Raw genomic sequence first — 18,639 nt, 5'->3', positions numbered from 1 at the left:
AAAATGATGTGACATTGTTTTCAATAATATTAAGTCCCTTCCAAAGTCTTACCATAATAATATCTATTATTGAATATTAAGGACTTGTTTGTTGAAAGGGATTAAATTGGATTGGACTAGACTTTTATAAATAATCTAATCATGAATAGTACAATTTAATCCCATTCAATTTTGTTCAGGAAACCATATGTAAGGTATTTTTAACCTGCTAATTTGGTTATTCATGGTGGAAAGAGTAAACTTTTCAAAATTAATAGCTATAACATCGATATTCTAATATTGACTGACTGATGCTTAGGCTTGAGGGGACCATGGCTCCCCCACCCTTCTCAATTTTTAATTTTCTTCCATATTAAATTATTCTTAACAATCTTAGAGTTAATAAAAATAGAAATTTGCCTCCCATACTTAAATATCAAACAGAATCCCATCTAATCGATTATTACTATATAGGCTCCTAATTCAAGTTATAAATAGCTATTGCTTTTCTAAAAATGGAATGAATTTAATTAATAGCTTAAATATATAATAAACACAATCAATAATTTTCATGTGGTTTTCTTAATAATAAAGTTGTCATAAACCGAGATAATGTATTGAATACTTAATTTTTAGTATTAGTTTTAATAAATGCTTTTGGTGAAAATAGTTTTAATTAATATTGGCCATTAGAGTTTCTTAAAAGTTCCATTAATTGGTTATATAATTCATATCTAGAATTTTGATTTTATCTTTGCTTTTCTGTTTCATTTTTATATACTTTTATTATAAAATTTGTAAATTCTAAAAGAATGTAAGAAGGTAAAAAAGATAAAATCAGTAAACAATACATTAGAACAAATTGTGAGAATTAGGGTGAATCAGGGTAATATCGCTAGATTAACCATTGGCAGATGTGAGACATTGATAGACTACCCTACTGATGAAAGCCACCTAGTGTCTATTCATTTTGTAAAATGATAATGGTTCAAATATAAATTAAATACTCTTATGATAACGAAGATCTTGTTAAAGTAGTTAGTTTCAGAGTTCATAAGAAACTTGAAGTTAAACTTGAAATAATCCTAGGATAAGTGATCTTAGCTCAAATGTAAAATAAATGCTCTCTTAACGATTGAGATTTTTTTAGAATGATTAGTTTTTGGATTAACTTATTATATATTCTTCGTAATATCATCCATGTTAAATTAACTTATAAGCAATTTTTCTTTAGTAATTACATAAAAATATTTTGTTAAAATATTAATATTAGTTCAAATAGAAAAAAAATATATTGAATTTTGTTTTCTTTTACACATTTGGTTATGTCATATTTTTTCCTTAATTATATTATTTTTTTAAGTATTTCTTCTTAAAAAAAAAAAAACATATTTTGAAATATAATATTATTAAAAAGATACATGGAGTTATGTTTTTAAATTTTTTTTTCCTTTTACATTGTGGCCCCAAATTAGGTGTCCTGGCTTTGATGTTGATAAATTCAATGGTAAATAAATGGTTTTTCGCTGGTTTCCATGTTTCGTTCCTTTTACAATTCTGGCCTGTACTAAACTACAGCTCATGAAAATCGTGGCCTCTTGGACGCCATATGGTTAATTATAGGTGGCTTGGTAGTAGGTTAAAAATGAAGTATTCTGCCAACCGGCCTTAATTGTGTCCATTCTATGTGGAATGCTCTTCCTAATTAATGTAAACAACGTTATTTAATACAGAAAATTGTACTCCGCTTCCAAATAAATTAGTATAGGAAAAAGTTAAAAGTTGACATTTTACGCGGAAAGTTGAGTATGAACATCTAATAATAAAAACCCTCTATTTAAGTGTTCTAGATATATATATATATATATATACATATAAAACCCTCTAAGGGTCCTACATTTGATAAAGGGGAATTTGGTCCAATACCTTTATTTTTAAACACATTAATGAGAAATACCCTCCCTCTTTTAAATCTTTTTTATCTACCCACCCTCTTTTCATTATTCCAACCTTACCCTTACTCTATAAACCACGTACAATTTCTTTCTCACTCTTATCAATATCCCACCTACCGCATTTCATATCCAATTTCCCTCTTTCTTTCTTTCTTCTCATAGTGCTTTCTGATGTTGGATTCGAAGGACGATCTTGAAGCTGTGGAAGGAGGTTTTATGCTTAATTTCAGGCGTCCAAATGGTGGACCATAACACATACGACATTGATTCTGAAGCAGTGGAGAGAGAGAGAGAAAGAGAGTTGCAGGGAACTTTTGTGTGATTAGTTTGCTGATTTCTTTCTTCGACCATAGACTTGGAATCGAATTATGAAATCACTCGGACCGCTGAGTTCATTAGCAGTGACGGCTTCACCAGAGTCGCTTTACAGGTGATTACTCCTCTTTGATTCTCGTGTCTTTTTTTTTTTTTTTTTCTTTGGAAAAACTAAAACATATGAAATAGCAGAAATAGATTATTTTGCGCCGCCTTTTTACTAAGTTTTTAGGGCGATTGTGTTTTGGTTTGTGAATAGAACTAAACTAACCAAGTTTGTAAAGTTCATTTCCCAGATGAGCTCCTAAATGAGTCGGTGATAGTTGGGAGTGTTTTACTGGACAAGCTTTGGTGTCTACCAGAATCTCAATCCGATAGCGACTGGAATGGCAACGTAAAAGATGTATCTTTGTTTATGATGGCTGACACAGCGTACAGTAGCTGTTGCGTGGATGAGGTCGGAGCATCGCACATCAATGCTGATTATGTCGTGCACCACGGCCACGCGTGCTTCAGCCCGTGAGTTCTCGTTAATGATACCTTTATTAAAGCCTTTTTTTTTTTTTTTTTTACAAACTATATTATAGGATTGTTTGTTTTAAAGCAAAAAAAAAAAAAAAAAAAAAAAAAAAAAAAAAACAATGAGTTTTTGTACCAAACTCATAAGACATTATTCTGAGAAATTTTGTCTTAGCTGTAGATTGTTGTGTCTCAATCTGTTTGCGTTCTTTTTTGGCATCAAGATTAGGTTTTGAAGCCAATGAAGCTTCTTCTTCTTTTTTTACCTTTTGAACTTAAAAAGTGGTTATTTTGTTTCTGTATATTATGGAACAATTAATTTTGGTTTCATAGTTTCAAAAGCCTCTTCTTTTTCATTATTGGCAGGACTACAACTCTTCCAGCATTCTTTGTTTTTGGAAAAGCTTCAACTGGTGTGTCCAATTGTGTAAAAAATTTATCAGATCATGCTGTGAGAAACGGCAAACCTTTCCTGGTAAAGTGGTTTACTAGAGAATTATTATTATGAACTTCTATGCTTTACTAAATTTGCAATAAGCATGTTTTTTTTTTACCTTTAGGAGGATTTAGTACTGAGATCATGTCGTTTCACATGTAGCCAAAACAAATTATCTCAGCTATCCAATCTCAACATAGTTCATTCAATCTAAATGCAGGTTCCCTTTGGGCTAGAATATGCACATTTGATACAGCATATAAGAGATGAAGTGGTAGAAGCATGTATGAATAGCTCTAGATTAGAAATCCAATTTGCTGAAACTATGTCTTCGGACATGAATCCATCAGAATCTTGTAAGATCTCCAATGGGAGCTTGGAAGCAGCTAGTGTCTTCTCTGATGATAAATGTATCAGGACAGTGGTTGGTAATAGATATACCATTGGAGGCTTGGTCTGGGAATTACATGAGGAATACAAAATGGAGGACTACTTGTTTTTTTGGATTGGTTGTGGAAATGCTGCATTTGCAAGTGTTGTACTGACGTTAAATGGTTGTGAAATAGGTATACATATAACTTACCTGGTTTTGTATGAAATTTATTGTGTCTGCATGTAATATTGCTTGAGATATTTATTGTGTTACTAAGTTTACTTTTCCTTTTGCCAAATTCTTCTAGTATATGCAAGTCCTTGTGCTAGTTCTCTCTCTCTTTCTCTAAATTAATAAATCTTTCTTTAATTATGGTATTACTGGTTTTAATCAGATATGATGCAAAGTCAAATTGCATGGTGACAGACTTATCTCAACAAAGAAGAATTCTTAAGCATAGGTATGGTCTCAAATAATGGTACTCTCTTTTCTCCTTTCTAAAAATCCACACCCCTACTTGTATTAATGTACAATTTGTTTTACTAAAAGAGTGATGATGTTTGTACAGATGTTACCTGGTCAAGAGAAGGCAAAGGATGTAAACATTGTTGGTTTTCTGGTTGGAACTCTTGGTGTAGGTGTGTTCCTGTAGGCTCCTTTAATATTTCTCCTGTAGTAATTTACTCTGCATTTTTCATCTTTAGATAAGGCATGGCTTTTCACTGTATTGGGATTCTAGTAAATTTTTATGGATCTTATCATGCACAGCTTGCTAAAAGAAAACTTTGTTGAATGATTTATTTTTTCCCAATTCCGTAGTAATTTTTTTGACATACATTATTTATTTATTTGTTTTTCTAATTTCCACCATCATAAGTTTAGCATATGTATGTATAATTCCACATCTATTGATGCAGCTGGTTACCTACACATGATTAATCTGCAAAATGATGGTTTGGTCACTGATTATATATGAATTTATTGTTCATAAACTCATCAAATTTTTTGGACGTTATTTGGTTTGAAAGTGGTCAAAAGATAAGAATCTTTTATGGGATTTATATTATAATTATTTAATTTTCTTTTTTCTTTTGTCATTTTTAATATCCATATGTCAATTAGTCCATTTGAGTGTCTTGTAAAAGCTAATTTATTCCATAAGACCCCTGCTTTAATGGATTTCTAAAGGTATATGTGGAGAATAAAATATTTTTCTATATGTGGAGAATATAAGATATTTTTCTTTCCATCGTTTGGTCAAGAGGCTCAAGCTAATATTACTGAGAAGTTCATATTCTAAAATGAGATTGAAATGTAAACATAATAGAAATTTTAACTTTTTCACGAAAATGTGTTAGGAATTGTTTTCTCTTTCTTTATCCTTTTTTTTTAATAAAATTCAAACTCCAAGCATGGCAATAAGTTGGGGAAATTGTTTCGTTATTCAATGTTAATGTGATGGTTAATAATGCTCCTAACAAACAACAACTTCCTCAAGACAGTTTATTTCCACATGTAATTATCAATGTCAGACTAAGAAGACAAGATCAAAATTTGAATCTTATATGTATATAAGCTGAAACTTCATGGAGAAATATCCAAATTATCATTGCTTTCCTTTACCACCTTTGCAAAAAAAAGTGGCACACTTGAATGCCTTCTATTATATAGATTCTACAGTTTTATGTCCTCATAAATTACGTGCTGTAGAAACAATTCCAGATTATGATCCATGTAGAGAGGTAACTATCCATCCAGTGCCATATTTCCTTTCAAATTCTTATTAACACAAAAGGGTCCTTATAGAAATGAAAGAGAAAGAAATAAATTTTGAAGTATTTTTAAAGGTTCCCTATGTGCATAAATTGTACGTAACAAACTTTTGCTACTTTGTGAGTGTGTGAGAGTGAATGTTGAAAGTATATATAATGTGCGTACAATATGAAATATATTCATGTATTGGCATAGCATTTCTGGACTTGAATTTGTTGGATAAGTTTTAGGAAAAAAGTTTATTGTGATATGCAGCCTCTATGTGAGCTTTTGTTTCCATGAAGAGCATCTATTTTCTTTGAAATTATATACTTGCTATTACTTAAATTTTAAATGACATGCAAATAGCTTCTTGATTCATGCTATATGGTTAATAGTCCAATGCACTTGACAAGCTGCAAATATTAAACGGTAAAGCCTTCTAAGATTGTGCTTTACTCTCGACTTAGCACCAGTGAACTGCTTATGGCAATAGATCTAAATACGAAGCATCTGTTGTATTATGAGGACAAGGCAGACCATTCAAAAGGATCTATATCTAGAGAAGTTGTTGCTTGTTGAAAATACTTTGATATCTCTACACAACGACAAATAGGTTAATTCCTCAAATCTCTCCATCAAAAGTAATTTGGTTGTTTTTAGGTTGCTTATTACTATGGTATGGAAATGTGGTAATTTTCAGTCTTCAGTTATTTTTTCTGCCATTATTATTAAGCATAAAAAAATATAAAATACATATATGCACGATTATTTTTTATTAATAATATAGATGCTAAATATAACTTTAGTAATGATCCTTAACAAAAGAATCCACAAAAAATGGGAAAAAAGTGGAAAATTTTCAAATAAATTTGATTACAGATGGTGCATCGGTATATTTTGGGGTTTTTTCTCTTTAGGATTATCTGTAATTGATTGTCGTAGGTTTCATCTGTAATTACTGTGATAACCATGCAGGAGCGCTCAAATAATGGCAGAGGCTTACGTGTTATGCCAATGAACTTATATGAGTTTTAAGTTGTTGGGCATGGCATGTTCGTTGGAGTTGTTAACTTAGAAAATAAGACGTGCTCATGCAAGGAATTTGACATTGATGGATTTCCTTGTGTCCATGCAATTGCAGCATGTAAGAATCGACATATTTCTCCATATTTCCTTTGCTCGGCGCATTACTCAGTTGACTCACTTTGTGATGCATATTCGGAAACCATATATCCACTTGGAAATAAATGTCAGTGGCATGCTCCAGATGATGTCATAAACCAGGTTGTACTTCCACCTCAAATTGGCAAACAGTCAGGAAGACCGAGAAAGAAGAGGATTCAATCTCAAGGAGAGGAGCGTCATCAATGTAGATGTGGGAGGTGCAAACAGGTTGATCACAGGAGCCGATCATGCTCCGCCGCCGTACCTCTTGATAGCACTACCAACCAACAGCACCACTGAAACGAAGGCCCATCAATTGCGTGATGCTATATTCAGACAATGGGGCCATGTTACGGTATGCGTATGTATGCAATGTAGTCAGGAATGCAATTAGTTGCTCAACCACGTAACATGTGTTTTGGCATAATAGACGTTGGCTTTATGTGTTCTTTTGTTGTCAAATTCATCTGTCGTATTGTTTTGATAACATATCATTCCGTGTTCAGTTTTTGGTTCAGTTGTTTGTATGTTTCTTACTATTGCATGGATGATATTACTGCCCAATGGTAATGACCGATGCATCATCGGTAATTGACATTTGTACACCGTCGTAAAAAAATCACCACAATTCCATTCGGCAACTTCAATCATGTGTGTTCCAACCAATAACATGCTAAATGTAGTATTATTAATGATAAATTCTGACAAAGTAAACGATCAAACAGCATTAAAAAATGACAATGTTCAATTTGTTTTTGATTCAAAAATTACCGAAGGTTTCATCGGTAATTACCGAGACCCCCATGGCAATCACATTTTACCAATTTTTTGGGCCCTACAAGTCCCATAATGTGTGTTGAATGCAAAAACATGCAAAATATGGAGTCTAAAATTATCCTGAGGAGAAAAAATCTCAAAATTGCTTGAAAATTTGTGAAATTTTCCAAAAAAATACGACGACTGTAGACCTTCGATAATTCCCGATGAAATCGTCAGTAACCAACATATACCCTCTGGAAAAATTACCGAAGGTTTCGTCGGTAATTACCGAGACCCCTATGGCAATCACATTTTACAAATTTCTTGGGCCCCACAAGTCCCATAATGTGTGTTGAATGCAAAAACATGCAGAATATGGATTCTAAAATTATCCTAAGGAGAAAAAATCCCAAAATTGCTTGAAAAGTTCTCAAATTTTCTAAAAAAATACGATGACTGTACACGATCGGTAATTCCCGAGGAAACCGTCGGTAACCACCAAATACCCTCTGGGAAAATTACCGACGTTTCGTCGGTAATTACCGAGGGTGTACAGTCTATCACATTTTACCAATTTTTTGGGCCCCACAAGTCCCATAACGTGTGTTGAATGCAAAAACATGAAAAATAGGGATTCTAAAATTATACTAAGGAGAGAAAATCCCAAAATTTCATAAATGTGTCTCAAATTTTGCAAAAAAAAGGATAATTGTACCCCTCGGTAATTCCCGAGGAAACTGTCGGTAACCAATAAATTCCCGCTGGAACAATTACCGACGGTTTCGTCGGTAATTACCGAGGGTGTACAGTCCATCACATTTTACCAATTTTTTGGGCCCCATAATCCCATAACATGTGTTGAATGCAAAAACATGCAAAATAGGGATTGTAAAATTATACTAAGGAGAGAAAATCCCAAAATTTCATAAACGTGTCTCAAATTTTGCAAAAAAATTGGATGACTGTACCCCCTCGGTAATTCCCGAGGAAACCGTCGGTAACCAACCACATACCCTCTGGAAAAATTACCGACGGTTTCGTTGGTAATTATCGAGGATGTACAGTCTATCACATTTTACCAATTTTTTGGGCCCCACAAGTCCCATAACGTGTGTTGAATGCAAAAACATGAAAAATAGGGATTCTAAAATTATACTAAGGAGAGAAAATCCCAAAATTTCATAAAAGTGTCCCAAATTTTGCAAAAAAATTGGATAACTGTTCACCCTCGGTAATTCCCGAGGACATCGTCGGTAACCAACACATACCCTTTGGAAAAATTACCGACGGTTTCGTCGGTAATTACCAAAGGTGTACAGTCCATCACGTTTTACCAATTTTTTGGGCCCCACAAGTCCCATAACGTGTGTTGAATGCAAAAACATGCAAAATAGGGATTGTAAAATTATACTAAGGAGAGAAAATCCCAAAATTTCATAAACGTGTCTCAAATTTTGCAAAAAAATTGGATGACTGTACCCCCTCGGTAATTCCCGAGGAAACCGTCGGTAACCAACCACATACCCTCTGGAAAAATTACCAACGGTTTCGTTGGTAATTATCGAGGATGTACAGTCTATCACATTTTACCAATTTTTTGGGCCCCACAAGTCCCATAACGTGTGTTGAATGCAAAAACATGAAAAATAGGGATTCTAAAATTATACTAAGGAGAGAAAATCCCAAAATTTTCATAAAAGTGTCCCAAATTTTGCAAAAAAATTGGATGACTGTTCACCCTCGGTGATTCCCGAGGAAATCGTCGGTAACCAACAAATATCCTTTGGAAAAATTACCGACGGTTTCGTCGATAATTACCGAAGGTGTACAGTCCATCACATTTTACCAATTTTTTGGGCCCCACAAGTCCCATAACGTGTGTTGAATGCAAAAACATGCAAAATAGGGATTGTAAAATTATACTAAGGAGAGAAAATCCCAAAATTTCATAAACGTGTCTCAAATTTTGCAAAAATATTGGATGACTGTACCTCCTCGGTAATTCCCGAGGAAACCGTCGGTAACCAACCACATACCCTTTGGAAAAATTACCGACGGTTTCGTCAGTAATTACCGAGGATGTACAGTCTATCACATTTTATCAATTTTTTGGGCCCCACAAGTCCCATAACGTGTGTTGAATGCAAAAACATGAAAAATAGGGATTCTAAAATTATACTAAGGAGAGAAAATCCCAAAATTTCATAAAAGTGTCCCAAATTTTGCAAAAAAATTGGATAACTGTTCACCCTCGGTAATTCCCGAGGACATCGTCGGTAACCAACACATACCCTTTGGAAAAATTACCGACGGTTTCGTCGGTAATTACCAAGGGTGTACAGTCCATCACGTTTTACCAATTTTTTGGGCCCCACAAGTCCCATAATGTGTGTTGAATGCAAAAACATGCAAAATAGGGATTGTAAAATTATACTAAGGAGAGAAAATCCCAAAATTTCATAAACGTGTCTCAAATTTTGCAAAAAAATTGGATGACTGTACCCCCTCGGTAATTCCCGAGGAAACCGTCGGTAACCAACCACATACCCTCTGGAAAAATTACCGACGGTTTCATCGGTAATTACCGAGGGTGTACAGTCATCCAATATTTTTGCAAAATTTGAGACACGTTTATGAAATTTGTCTCTCACAGTTTTAACATCGTCAAAGCTGTCTTCATACTGCCCAGCAAATCCATTGACAATCTTAAGCCTCCGATTCCTCAAACTCCGATTGGCAATACGAGGAAGAGCTTTGACTGAGAGCCGCCTATCATGTCCAAAATCAATGAAGGAACTGCTCAACTCCAAAGACCCAGCAGGCTTCACGATATGCTTCTTCCCCATTGAACTGTTATAATTCCTCTGCAAAACCAGATCTCCACCACTTTTCAGATTCATATTGGTTGTAGGAAGTGCATCCAAACACAGACATGGTTTAAAATATAATAGGATATGTAAGTAATTTTTTTTTGTTTGAAGGTTACAATGGATATTGAGGGGTAGAACAAAAAAAATATCAAGTGAGGGGGCAAAAATCATTAACCTCGGTCCTATGAAGATATTGGGCCAAATTCCCCTTTGATAAATATATATATATATATATATATAAATCGATAAATTTTAGTTTTGTCAATTCTATTTATATAATATTTTAAAAAATTTCAATAATTGATTGAAAAGAAAATATATATATATATATATAAATAATTTGATACTTGGATTGTTGCAATTAAGCCACGCTATCATAAAACTTTCTTTAAAAGCTTGCTATTCTAATTTTTTTTTTTTCCTTTTTGGCTAAGAATTTTGAATTAACAATTTTAAATATGAGCGTAAGGTATTTATCACTCAGAACAACTTAACTACAACAATGTTTTGTTAAAAAAAATTAATAATTACAATCTCTGTCCATAGTACTTATATTTTTTGTTATATTATTACTTTCCAATAAAAAATCTAATTCAATTCCTGATTTCTATCATTAGTTAATATTAATTATATGTATCTTTTCAATTGTGTAAAAATTTTATCTCTATTTTTTTGTCTTTGAATATTTTTATATCCTTATTTTTATTTACCATTAATATGATGCTACATTATTTAAAGATATAGTAAAACAAATAGAATAAACCAAATTAAAAAAATAAAAAAACAAATAATAACTTCTTTTTTAAAAAATCAGATCTTATAATTGGTTGAATATGAAAATTAAAAAAAAAAAAAAAAAAAAAAAAGATCTCCTTTGTCTGTTAAATTTTTCTCTCCCTCACTAATTATAATTTCTCTCCCTATGTTATTTTAGCAATATCTATACACTTGATCTCTTCAATTAATTTCCTTTAATTTCTCTTTGTTTCCTTTTTGATTTAAGCCTTTTGATTCCATCTTTATGATTGGTTTCGTTCTTTGACGAATAACTAGCAGACAATTAAAAGCCGATAAATTCAGCCATGCACTCCAATCTGATGCGTATATAAAATCAAAAGCATTAAATTCAGTCATGCACTCCAATCTCATCCACATATCAAATCAAAAGCGTAGAATTTGTAGATATCGTTTTATATTGCGAGCGACTCATCATATGTATAATTACTTAACCACATGTTCATTGGCTCTGTCGCAGCTAATCTTATCTTTTTCTCCATTGCGTGTACGTTAGCTTTTCATTTACACCAAAGGTCAAATGGCTACAAAATCTTGTATACGTAAATGTCAAAGCAGGAAACGTTTCCATTAACATGGAATTCAACACATATAATGGTTGTACTAATCTTGCTGTTTCTCTTTTATCTTTTCCTTCATCAACAACAGATTCTTGCATTGCCCACTCGATCCAATTATGGTACTTTATATATTTATATTTATAACCCCCGTATATCATATATAATTTTAACCTATCGGGCATTATACCCTGCTTGTATAATTTTAACCTGGTGGGTATTATACACATACATATATAATTTTAAACTATTGGGTATTATATCCTGCTTATACAGGGTAGCAATACCTGGTTACATGTATTTGGGGCAATGAAATACATGCAAGTAATCTATACCAGATCCGCACAGTGGCGGAGCCACGTTATAGGGTTGGGGCCATGGCCCCCTAAGCTTTTTAATTTCTTTTAGATGTAATGTAATTTTCAAAAAAGAAAAAAAAAAAAAAAGCTCTTTAAATAGATAATTGGCCCCTAATCAAATGTTTATCTTATATATGTATATATATATATATATATATTATCTTTTGCAAGTATTTTTCAATTATAAACTAAATTTTGTTCAAAAGAAAAAACTAAATTTCTTTAATTGATAGATACTAATATAATTATGTATTAAGAATTAACTTACCACTATTTTTGTTTTTAAAATTTACTCAATAACTATTTTAGTTAGTTCTTATTATTATTTTTTATATTAATTCATTTTAATTTTTTATTTTTCTAGTTTATTATTATTATTTACTTAACCTTTAATATCTTGACTCTACTTTTATTTGATTTTTCTCTACAACTTATAATATTATTATGTGTACCTTAATAATTCATTCAAACAAAAAATTTGTTTAATATTCTAAAAGAATACAATTCAAATGTTCTTTTTATATAAAATTACTGTAAAAACTTTATTAACAATTATTTTATTTATAATGTTGGATAATTTAATTATTATTATTATTTTTTTGGTTTTCTAAAACATAAATATATATATTTGTCGCACAACTTCTTACGTATATGAGTGTACGATGCTTACCGGCCCCTGGTAGTGGTAGTTGGGTTGGTGAAACCCGATAATCGATTGGCTTTAATTAAGAAAGGCTTTCTCTACCTAGACATCGTAACTGAAAGTCCTGCCTACTTGTAGGCTTAGGGTAGTCCTCGACAATCTTCTTCTTTTACTGGCTTGGGAAAGACCCGTGGGCTATGGATCCCACTAAAGGAATTGGGCCATAACCATATTTCCATGGTCTAGGTTCAAGGGCAATACAGATTGAGGCTTGGAGTAGATAAGACTTCGTGGACCCAATTTATAGGGCTTTTAAGGACCGACTCGCTAGTGTCCCAGAGATTGACCGGTGACACTACTAAATTAACCTACTACTTAACTAACCTCATCAAACTTATAATTTTATTTTTATAACATATCCCCCTCTTCCGAGACATTTTCGGCACCGTTCCTTGTCTGCTTTTTATTTATTATTATTATTATTATTATTATTATTTGTATGTATAAAATGGCTATAAATGCTGGAAGAGTAAGAGTATAATTTTCAAGGAAGCAAACATCGAAATTTTCCTGCACTTTGCTATACGTATATAATTATAAACCATGGCTACTTTAGCCCTGCTTTTTCTCTTTTATCTTTTTCATCTTCAACTGGATGTTCTTGCATTGCCCGCTTCATCAGATTATAGTAAGCGAATATACATCTCTCTAATATTTAGGACCTTTTTCCTATTCTCCTATATTTATTTTCATATTTGGTCAATTAATCAAAGAAAAAAAATCAAATCGAGGAGCATTTGTATGTATATAGCCTGTTTTGATGAAAAAAATGATATGGTCGAAACATAGAGTTATAATTAATTCAATATAACATAGTCTATCCATATACTTTAATTAATCGTTTTAAATATTGATATAAATGTCTCATGTAATTTGCAGATTTTAGTTACATGAAATCTGTATACAATGCCATCGATCTACCATTAAAAGAAGAGTATGATTATATAATAGTGGGAGGTGGCACAGCAGGTTGTCCTTTGGCTGCAACTTTATCGGCAAACTACTCGGTTCTTGTCCTTGAAAGGGGCAGTGTTCCTACTTCATACCCACTGGTGTTGAAGTCAAGCGGGTTTTTAGCTAATCTTTTGCAGGAAGACGATGGTAAAACACCTGCTCAGAGGTTTACTTCAAAAGACGGTGTTGCAAATGTTAGAGGGAGAGTCCTTGGTGGCAGCAGCATGCTCAATGGAGGATTCTTCTCCAGAGCTGATGACCAATTCTATAATGAATCTGGCATTCACTGGGATATGGATGTGGTGGAGGATGCATATCAGTGGGTGGAAGACACTATCGTTTTCCAGCCTGGCAATCTATTTTTAGAGACGCTTTGCTTGAAGCAGGAGTTGGTCCTGACAATGGATTCAGTCTGCAACACTTAGTGGGAACTAAAACTTCTGGTTCAATCTTAGATAATGAGGGAAGGAGACATGGAGCTGTGGAACTTCTTAACAGAGGCGAACTGAAGAACCTGAAAGTTGCAGTTGAGGCCTATGCGGAGAGGATCATCTTCTCTTCCAAAACATCAGGTGACATGACATTTAATAACATCTTTCGATGTATAATTTTATACGGAGGACCAGAGTCTTATTACTCTAATAAGATGTTGACGCCTAGTAATACCAAAATACCCATAAAAATTATTTATTAAATAATATGCGTTAAAATGATATTAATTGATATATTAATATAACATAAATCTATGAGTAAACTATGTAAATGAAAAAATGAATTAAAAAAATAAACCAGTTAAATATTACTACATCATTTATTACGTCATTTATTTAATAAATTTAATGAATATTTTGATAAATTTAGTATTATTGTGCGTATGTCTGTATATATATATATATATTATTTTTCACATCCATGCTGTACATGTAGATGTAATTGCAACTGGAGTTGCATATCGTGATTCGAAAGGGAGGACTCATGAGGCATTCATAAGAGAGGAAGGAGAGGTGATACTGAGTGCAGGGGCAATCGGGAGTCCTCAGCTTCTTCTACTCAGTGGAGTTGGTCCAGTAGCTCATCTTTCATCACATACAATTCCTGTAGTCAGCCAAAATCCCGATGTGGGAAATTATATGTTTGACAATCCCCGTAATAACATCAATATTGTAGTCCCGTTTGCATTGGATCCATCAATTATACAAGTCGTAGGAATTACCAATGATTTCAATTACATAGAGACACTCTCTTACAATACCTCATTTACTTTTCCTCAACCTTTTAGCTTTTATCCAAATGGAACTGCTCCTTTAGAATTGAGTGTGGCAACTATTGTTGAGAAGTTCTCTGGACCTTTTTCGAGTGGTTCCCTTTGGTTGGTTTCATCGGCTGATGTGAAAATCAGCCCTACTGTCCAATTCAACTACTTCGAAGATCCAGAGGACCTTGCTCGTTGCGTAAGAGGAATGAGGAAGGTCGGTGATATGCTGAAGACTGACTCCATGGTAGGACTTAAGTTTGAAGATTTAGAAGGTGCTGCAGGTTTCAAGTTTTTAGGACCTACTTTGCCAAGTAACCAATTAGATGATGCATCAATGGAGGCATTTTGCCGAAGCACGGTAACGACCGTCTGGCATTACCATGGCGGATGTGTGGTGGGAAAGGTGGTGGATGGTGATTTGAGGGTGGTGGGTACAAATTCACTTCGAGTGGTAGACGGGTCCATATTCAATACATCTCCCGGAACCAACTCCCTTTCTAGTTTTAAGATTTTTCATGTGCACTGTGTTTTTAAGATTGCACATGCTTCTCCTAGGAATGTCAATGAGACGAAACAAGATCGGTTTTTTAAATCTCATCCCCATCTCTGTGGGGAATTTTTCATCGCGTCCTCGCGATTTTTCCGTTTCTTTATAGGCGGGGCAAGAATGGGGATTTCCCAATCTGGGATGGAGTGGGGTGATTTTCCCCATTTATTTTTTTTTAATAATTGATATAATTTTTTTTGAGAAATTCATATAAAAAAAATTTTATGAATAAAATGTAAATAAAGTGATTAAAATGTAATAAAAATATAATAAAATTCATCAAGGTCCAAATTTACAATTATAATAAAATATATCCTTAAAAAATATAATAGTCAAAATATAAAAAATATAAAAAAAAATAATAAGTAAATATATATGGGCCGGGTTCAAGCTAGTTTATTTATTCTCCGATCCCGGCCTGTCCCCAATTCGGGGTTTAATAATTTATCCCGAGCCATCCCCATTGCTCCAATTTTTTGGGGCAAAATCACCCTGTTAGGGGCAGTGCATTACGGTTTTCGAAGTATGCGGGATAAATTGACATTCCTAGCTTCTCCTCTAGTTTTATTTTTATTTCACACATTCCATTTTATTTGGTCAAACTATGAAAATTGCAGTCAGCATGGTTGAATTTTTATTTTTTATTTATTTTTTGATAACGATAAAAATGACCTCAATGAAAATAGTAAAAGTAAAAAGAAATTATTCCATACGATAATAAGTTATTTGTAAATAAATTTATTTGTCAAAAAATTAAAATAAACTGTAAAGTGCCACCTTTAGACAAAACAATATTTAACTTTGTTTATCTGTATGTGCTAATTTAAGCGCATATTATTATAATCCTGCAAGCCTTGCTCTTTGTGTTAAAGGGGTGAGGAAGATTGGTGATATATTGAAGACCAAAACCATGGAAAAGTTTTTTTAAGTGTCAACAAATATTGGAGAAAAGCTACATTGTATTAATTAAGCAAACCGGAATAAATACAGAGGGTTTACAACTAATGTAAAAGAGACAAAAGCAAGAGGACTAACTAAGCTAAATAAATGTGATACTTATCAGTAGTTACAATAGATAAAAGGATACAAGTTAATTATGATTACATAATGGAACAGCTTTTTACACTACAATATCAAGTTTAAAGGTTAATAATAGAGAAGGTGTTGTGTTTTAGGAAGCTCTATATCCAATGAACCCGGAAGATGACAAATCTGTGGAAGCTTTTTGTAGAAGCACAGTGGAAACCATTTCGCATTATCATGGTGGATGCTTGGTTGGGGAGGTTGTGGATGGTGATTTGCGGGTGATAGGGATTAATGCACTTCGTGTTGTAGACGGATCCACCTTCAATAGGTCAATAGATAAGGTGGAAAGAGTAATTCAAAATCAATAGCTATAACATCGATTTTCTAACATTGATGGACCTATGCTTGGGCTTGAAGGGCCATGGCTCCCCCACCCTTTTCAATTTTTAATTTTCTTCCATATTAAATTAATTTTAACAAACTTTGAGTTAATAAAAATAGAAATTTGGCCCCCCATACTATTTGGTATCAAAATACCAAATAGAATCCCATCTAATCTATTATTACTTTGCAAGTTTCTAATTCATGTTATTATCTATTGCTTTTCTGAAAATGGAATGAATTGAATTAATAGCTTAAATATATAATAAACTCAATTAATAATTTCATGTGGTTTTCTTTATAATAAAGTTGTCATAAAGCAAGGTAAAATGTAGTGGATACTTAAGTTTTAGTATTAGTTTTAATAAATGCTTTAGATGAAAATTGTTTTAATTAATATTTACCATTAGAGTTTTTTTAAAATTTCCATTAATTTATTTTTATCATTCACATCTAAAATTTCGATTTTACCTTTACTCTGCTTTTTTGTTTCATTTTATATATCCTTATTGTGACATTAAAGGTGAGTCATTGTGATGCCACCAGGGTAAGCATGAGTTGGTGCGAAATATTGGCAAGCTATCTTACAAGCGAAGGCCACCTAGTGTCTAATTTTACACCGTTCGGGTGTGAAATGATGATAGTTCAAATGTACGATAGACACTCTATTGACAATTGAGTCCTTGTCAAAGCTGTTAACTTTAGGGTTTATAGAAACCTTGAAGTTATGCTGCTCTAATGTGAACAATTTTAGGATGGATGACCTATCAAAAAATTAACAAAATCTTACTCCATCTAGAATGCGGTGGAATAAATAGAGGTTACTATCTTCAAAGAGAGAGTGATGGGGAGTTACACTAGCGAGGATGCTGGGTCATGAAGAAGATGTATTGTGAGACTAGTGAGCCCTGAAAGAATGCAAGAAGGAAAGAAAGGGCAAGATCAGTTGATAATATACTGGGGTTGATTTTGACAACTAGGGCTGAACCAGTATAATGCCAAAAGGATAAGTGTAGGTGAGTGCGTGGCACTAAAGGCTACTTTACTAGCAAAAACCCCTGGTGTCCAATCCCACATCGTTCAGGTGATGTAAAATAGACATTTTCTTAACAGTTGAAAGTTTTTCAAAACGGTTAACTTCAAGATGAACTTATTATATATTCTTCATAATACCATCCATGTAATAATTAATTTAATAATTAAATTCACTTATAAGCAAATTTTCTTCGATAATTTCATAAAAATATTTTTTCAAAATAATAATATTAGTTCAAATAGAAAAAGTTTTCTTGAAAATTTTGTTTTCATTTACACATTTTTTTATGTCATTTTTTTCCTTAATTATATTATTTTTTTAACTGTTTGTTCTTTAGGTGAAAAAAAATATTTGAAATTATAATATTATTAAAAAAATACATATAGTTATATTTTTAAATTTTTTTTCTTTTACATTGTGGCCCCAAATTAAGTGTCCAGTTCCATCCATGTTTTCTAATACCTTTTATTATATTGTGCAAAGCACTACTCTATATATATGTGTGTGTATATATATTATTATAGTATAAGCATAACTCTTTTTAAGTTAGGTTAAATTTGAAAGTTTAATTTTAGGTTTTATACCTAAGATAATTGTAGTATATTATAGTTTTACTTTATATTTATGAGAAACTATTAATGTTATTCATAAATTGTTTATTTTTTGTAGATTTTTACTGATCAAGATATGTTACTATACTTTTTTCTTGAAACCATAGCAAATATGTAGTTTTGATATGTTATTGATTTATTTATATTTTATATAATTTAATATTTTATGAAATACATGTTGCATAAATAAATTGTTAAATTATTGATACTAAATATTAAATAGACTTTTTATATTGTTGATACTTTAGTTGTTGGTACTTAGTATGCATTTATATTATATTTTATAATAT

The 18,639-nt window shown here is 32.4% G+C and overlaps 2 protein-coding genes and 1 pseudogene across 6 annotated transcripts; 2 read left to right on the top strand and 1 right to left on the bottom strand.

Annotated features, from left to right (window-relative positions):
• The first annotated feature begins 1,942 nt into the window (after positions 1-1,942).
• Positions 1,943-7,099, top strand: LOC132800381 (uncharacterized). 5 transcript variants are annotated; one of them, XR_009635456.1, is made up of 7 exons: positions 1,945-2,364; positions 2,546-2,768; positions 3,135-3,243; positions 3,425-3,770; positions 3,972-4,037; positions 4,146-4,215; positions 6,474-7,099. XR_009635456.1 is itself a non-coding variant. In XM_060813923.1 (6 exons), the coding sequence occupies exons 2-5, from the start codon at positions 2,665-2,667 to the stop codon at positions 3,998-4,000; spliced, it is 588 nt and encodes a 195-aa protein (XP_060669906.1). In that variant the 5' UTR covers positions 1,945-2,364; positions 2,534-2,664; the 3' UTR covers positions 4,001-4,037; positions 4,146-4,410. The 5 variants fall into 5 exon arrangements, 2 of the variants coding, with proteins under 2 accessions (XP_060669906.1, XP_060669905.1); XR_009635455.1 differs by having other exon boundaries at positions 6,308-7,099; XR_009635457.1 differs by lacking the exon at positions 6,474-7,099 and having other exon boundaries at positions 1,943-2,364; positions 3,972-4,055; positions 4,146-4,410.
• On the bottom strand, positions 5,708-10,155 carry LOC132800356 (chaperonin-like RbcX protein 2, chloroplastic). Its single transcript, XM_060813843.1, has 2 exons — positions 9,907-10,155; positions 5,708-5,809 (listed from the first exon to the last, which is right to left on the bottom strand). Exons 1-2 carry the CDS (start codon positions 10,153-10,155, stop codon positions 5,708-5,710), a joined length of 351 nt encoding a protein of 116 aa, XP_060669826.1.
• A 2,849-nt stretch (positions 10,156-13,004) lies between these two features.
• LOC132800355 ((R)-mandelonitrile lyase 2-like) lies at positions 13,005-16,689 on the top strand (annotated as a pseudogene).
• Positions 16,690-18,639: the final 1,950 nt, after the last annotated feature.

The sequence above is a fragment of the Ziziphus jujuba genome, chromosome 1 (genome assembly GCF_031755915.1).
Source record: "Ziziphus jujuba cultivar Dongzao chromosome 1, ASM3175591v1".
NCBI classification, from domain to species: domain Eukaryota; kingdom Viridiplantae; phylum Streptophyta; class Magnoliopsida; order Rosales; family Rhamnaceae; genus Ziziphus; species Ziziphus jujuba.
The sequence above is the reverse complement of the archived record's forward strand: the minus strand, read 5'-3'. Positions and strand labels throughout refer to the sequence as shown.

Bases quoted from the DNA above. Each gene is read 5' to 3' on its own strand.
- LOC132800381 (XM_060813923.1), top strand. From the start codon at position 2,665: ATGATGGCTGACACAGCGTACAGTAGCTGTTGCGTGGATGAGGTCGGA. The intron at 2,769-3,134 runs GTGAGTTCTCGT...CATTATTGGCAG, and splicing joins GGCCACGCGTGCTTCAGCCC to GACTACAACTCTTCCAGCAT. The intron at 3,771-3,971 runs GTATACATATAA...GGTTTTAATCAG, and splicing joins GTTAAATGGTTGTGAAATAG to ATATGATGCAAAGTCAAATT.
- LOC132800356 (XM_060813843.1), bottom strand. From the start codon at position 10,155: ATGAATCTGAAAAGTGGTGGAGATCTGGTTTTGCAGAGGAATTATAAC. The intron at 5,810-9,906 runs GTGAGAGACAAA...TGCCATAAGCAG, and splicing joins GCTTTGACGATGTTAAAACT to TTCACTGGTGCTAAGTCGAG.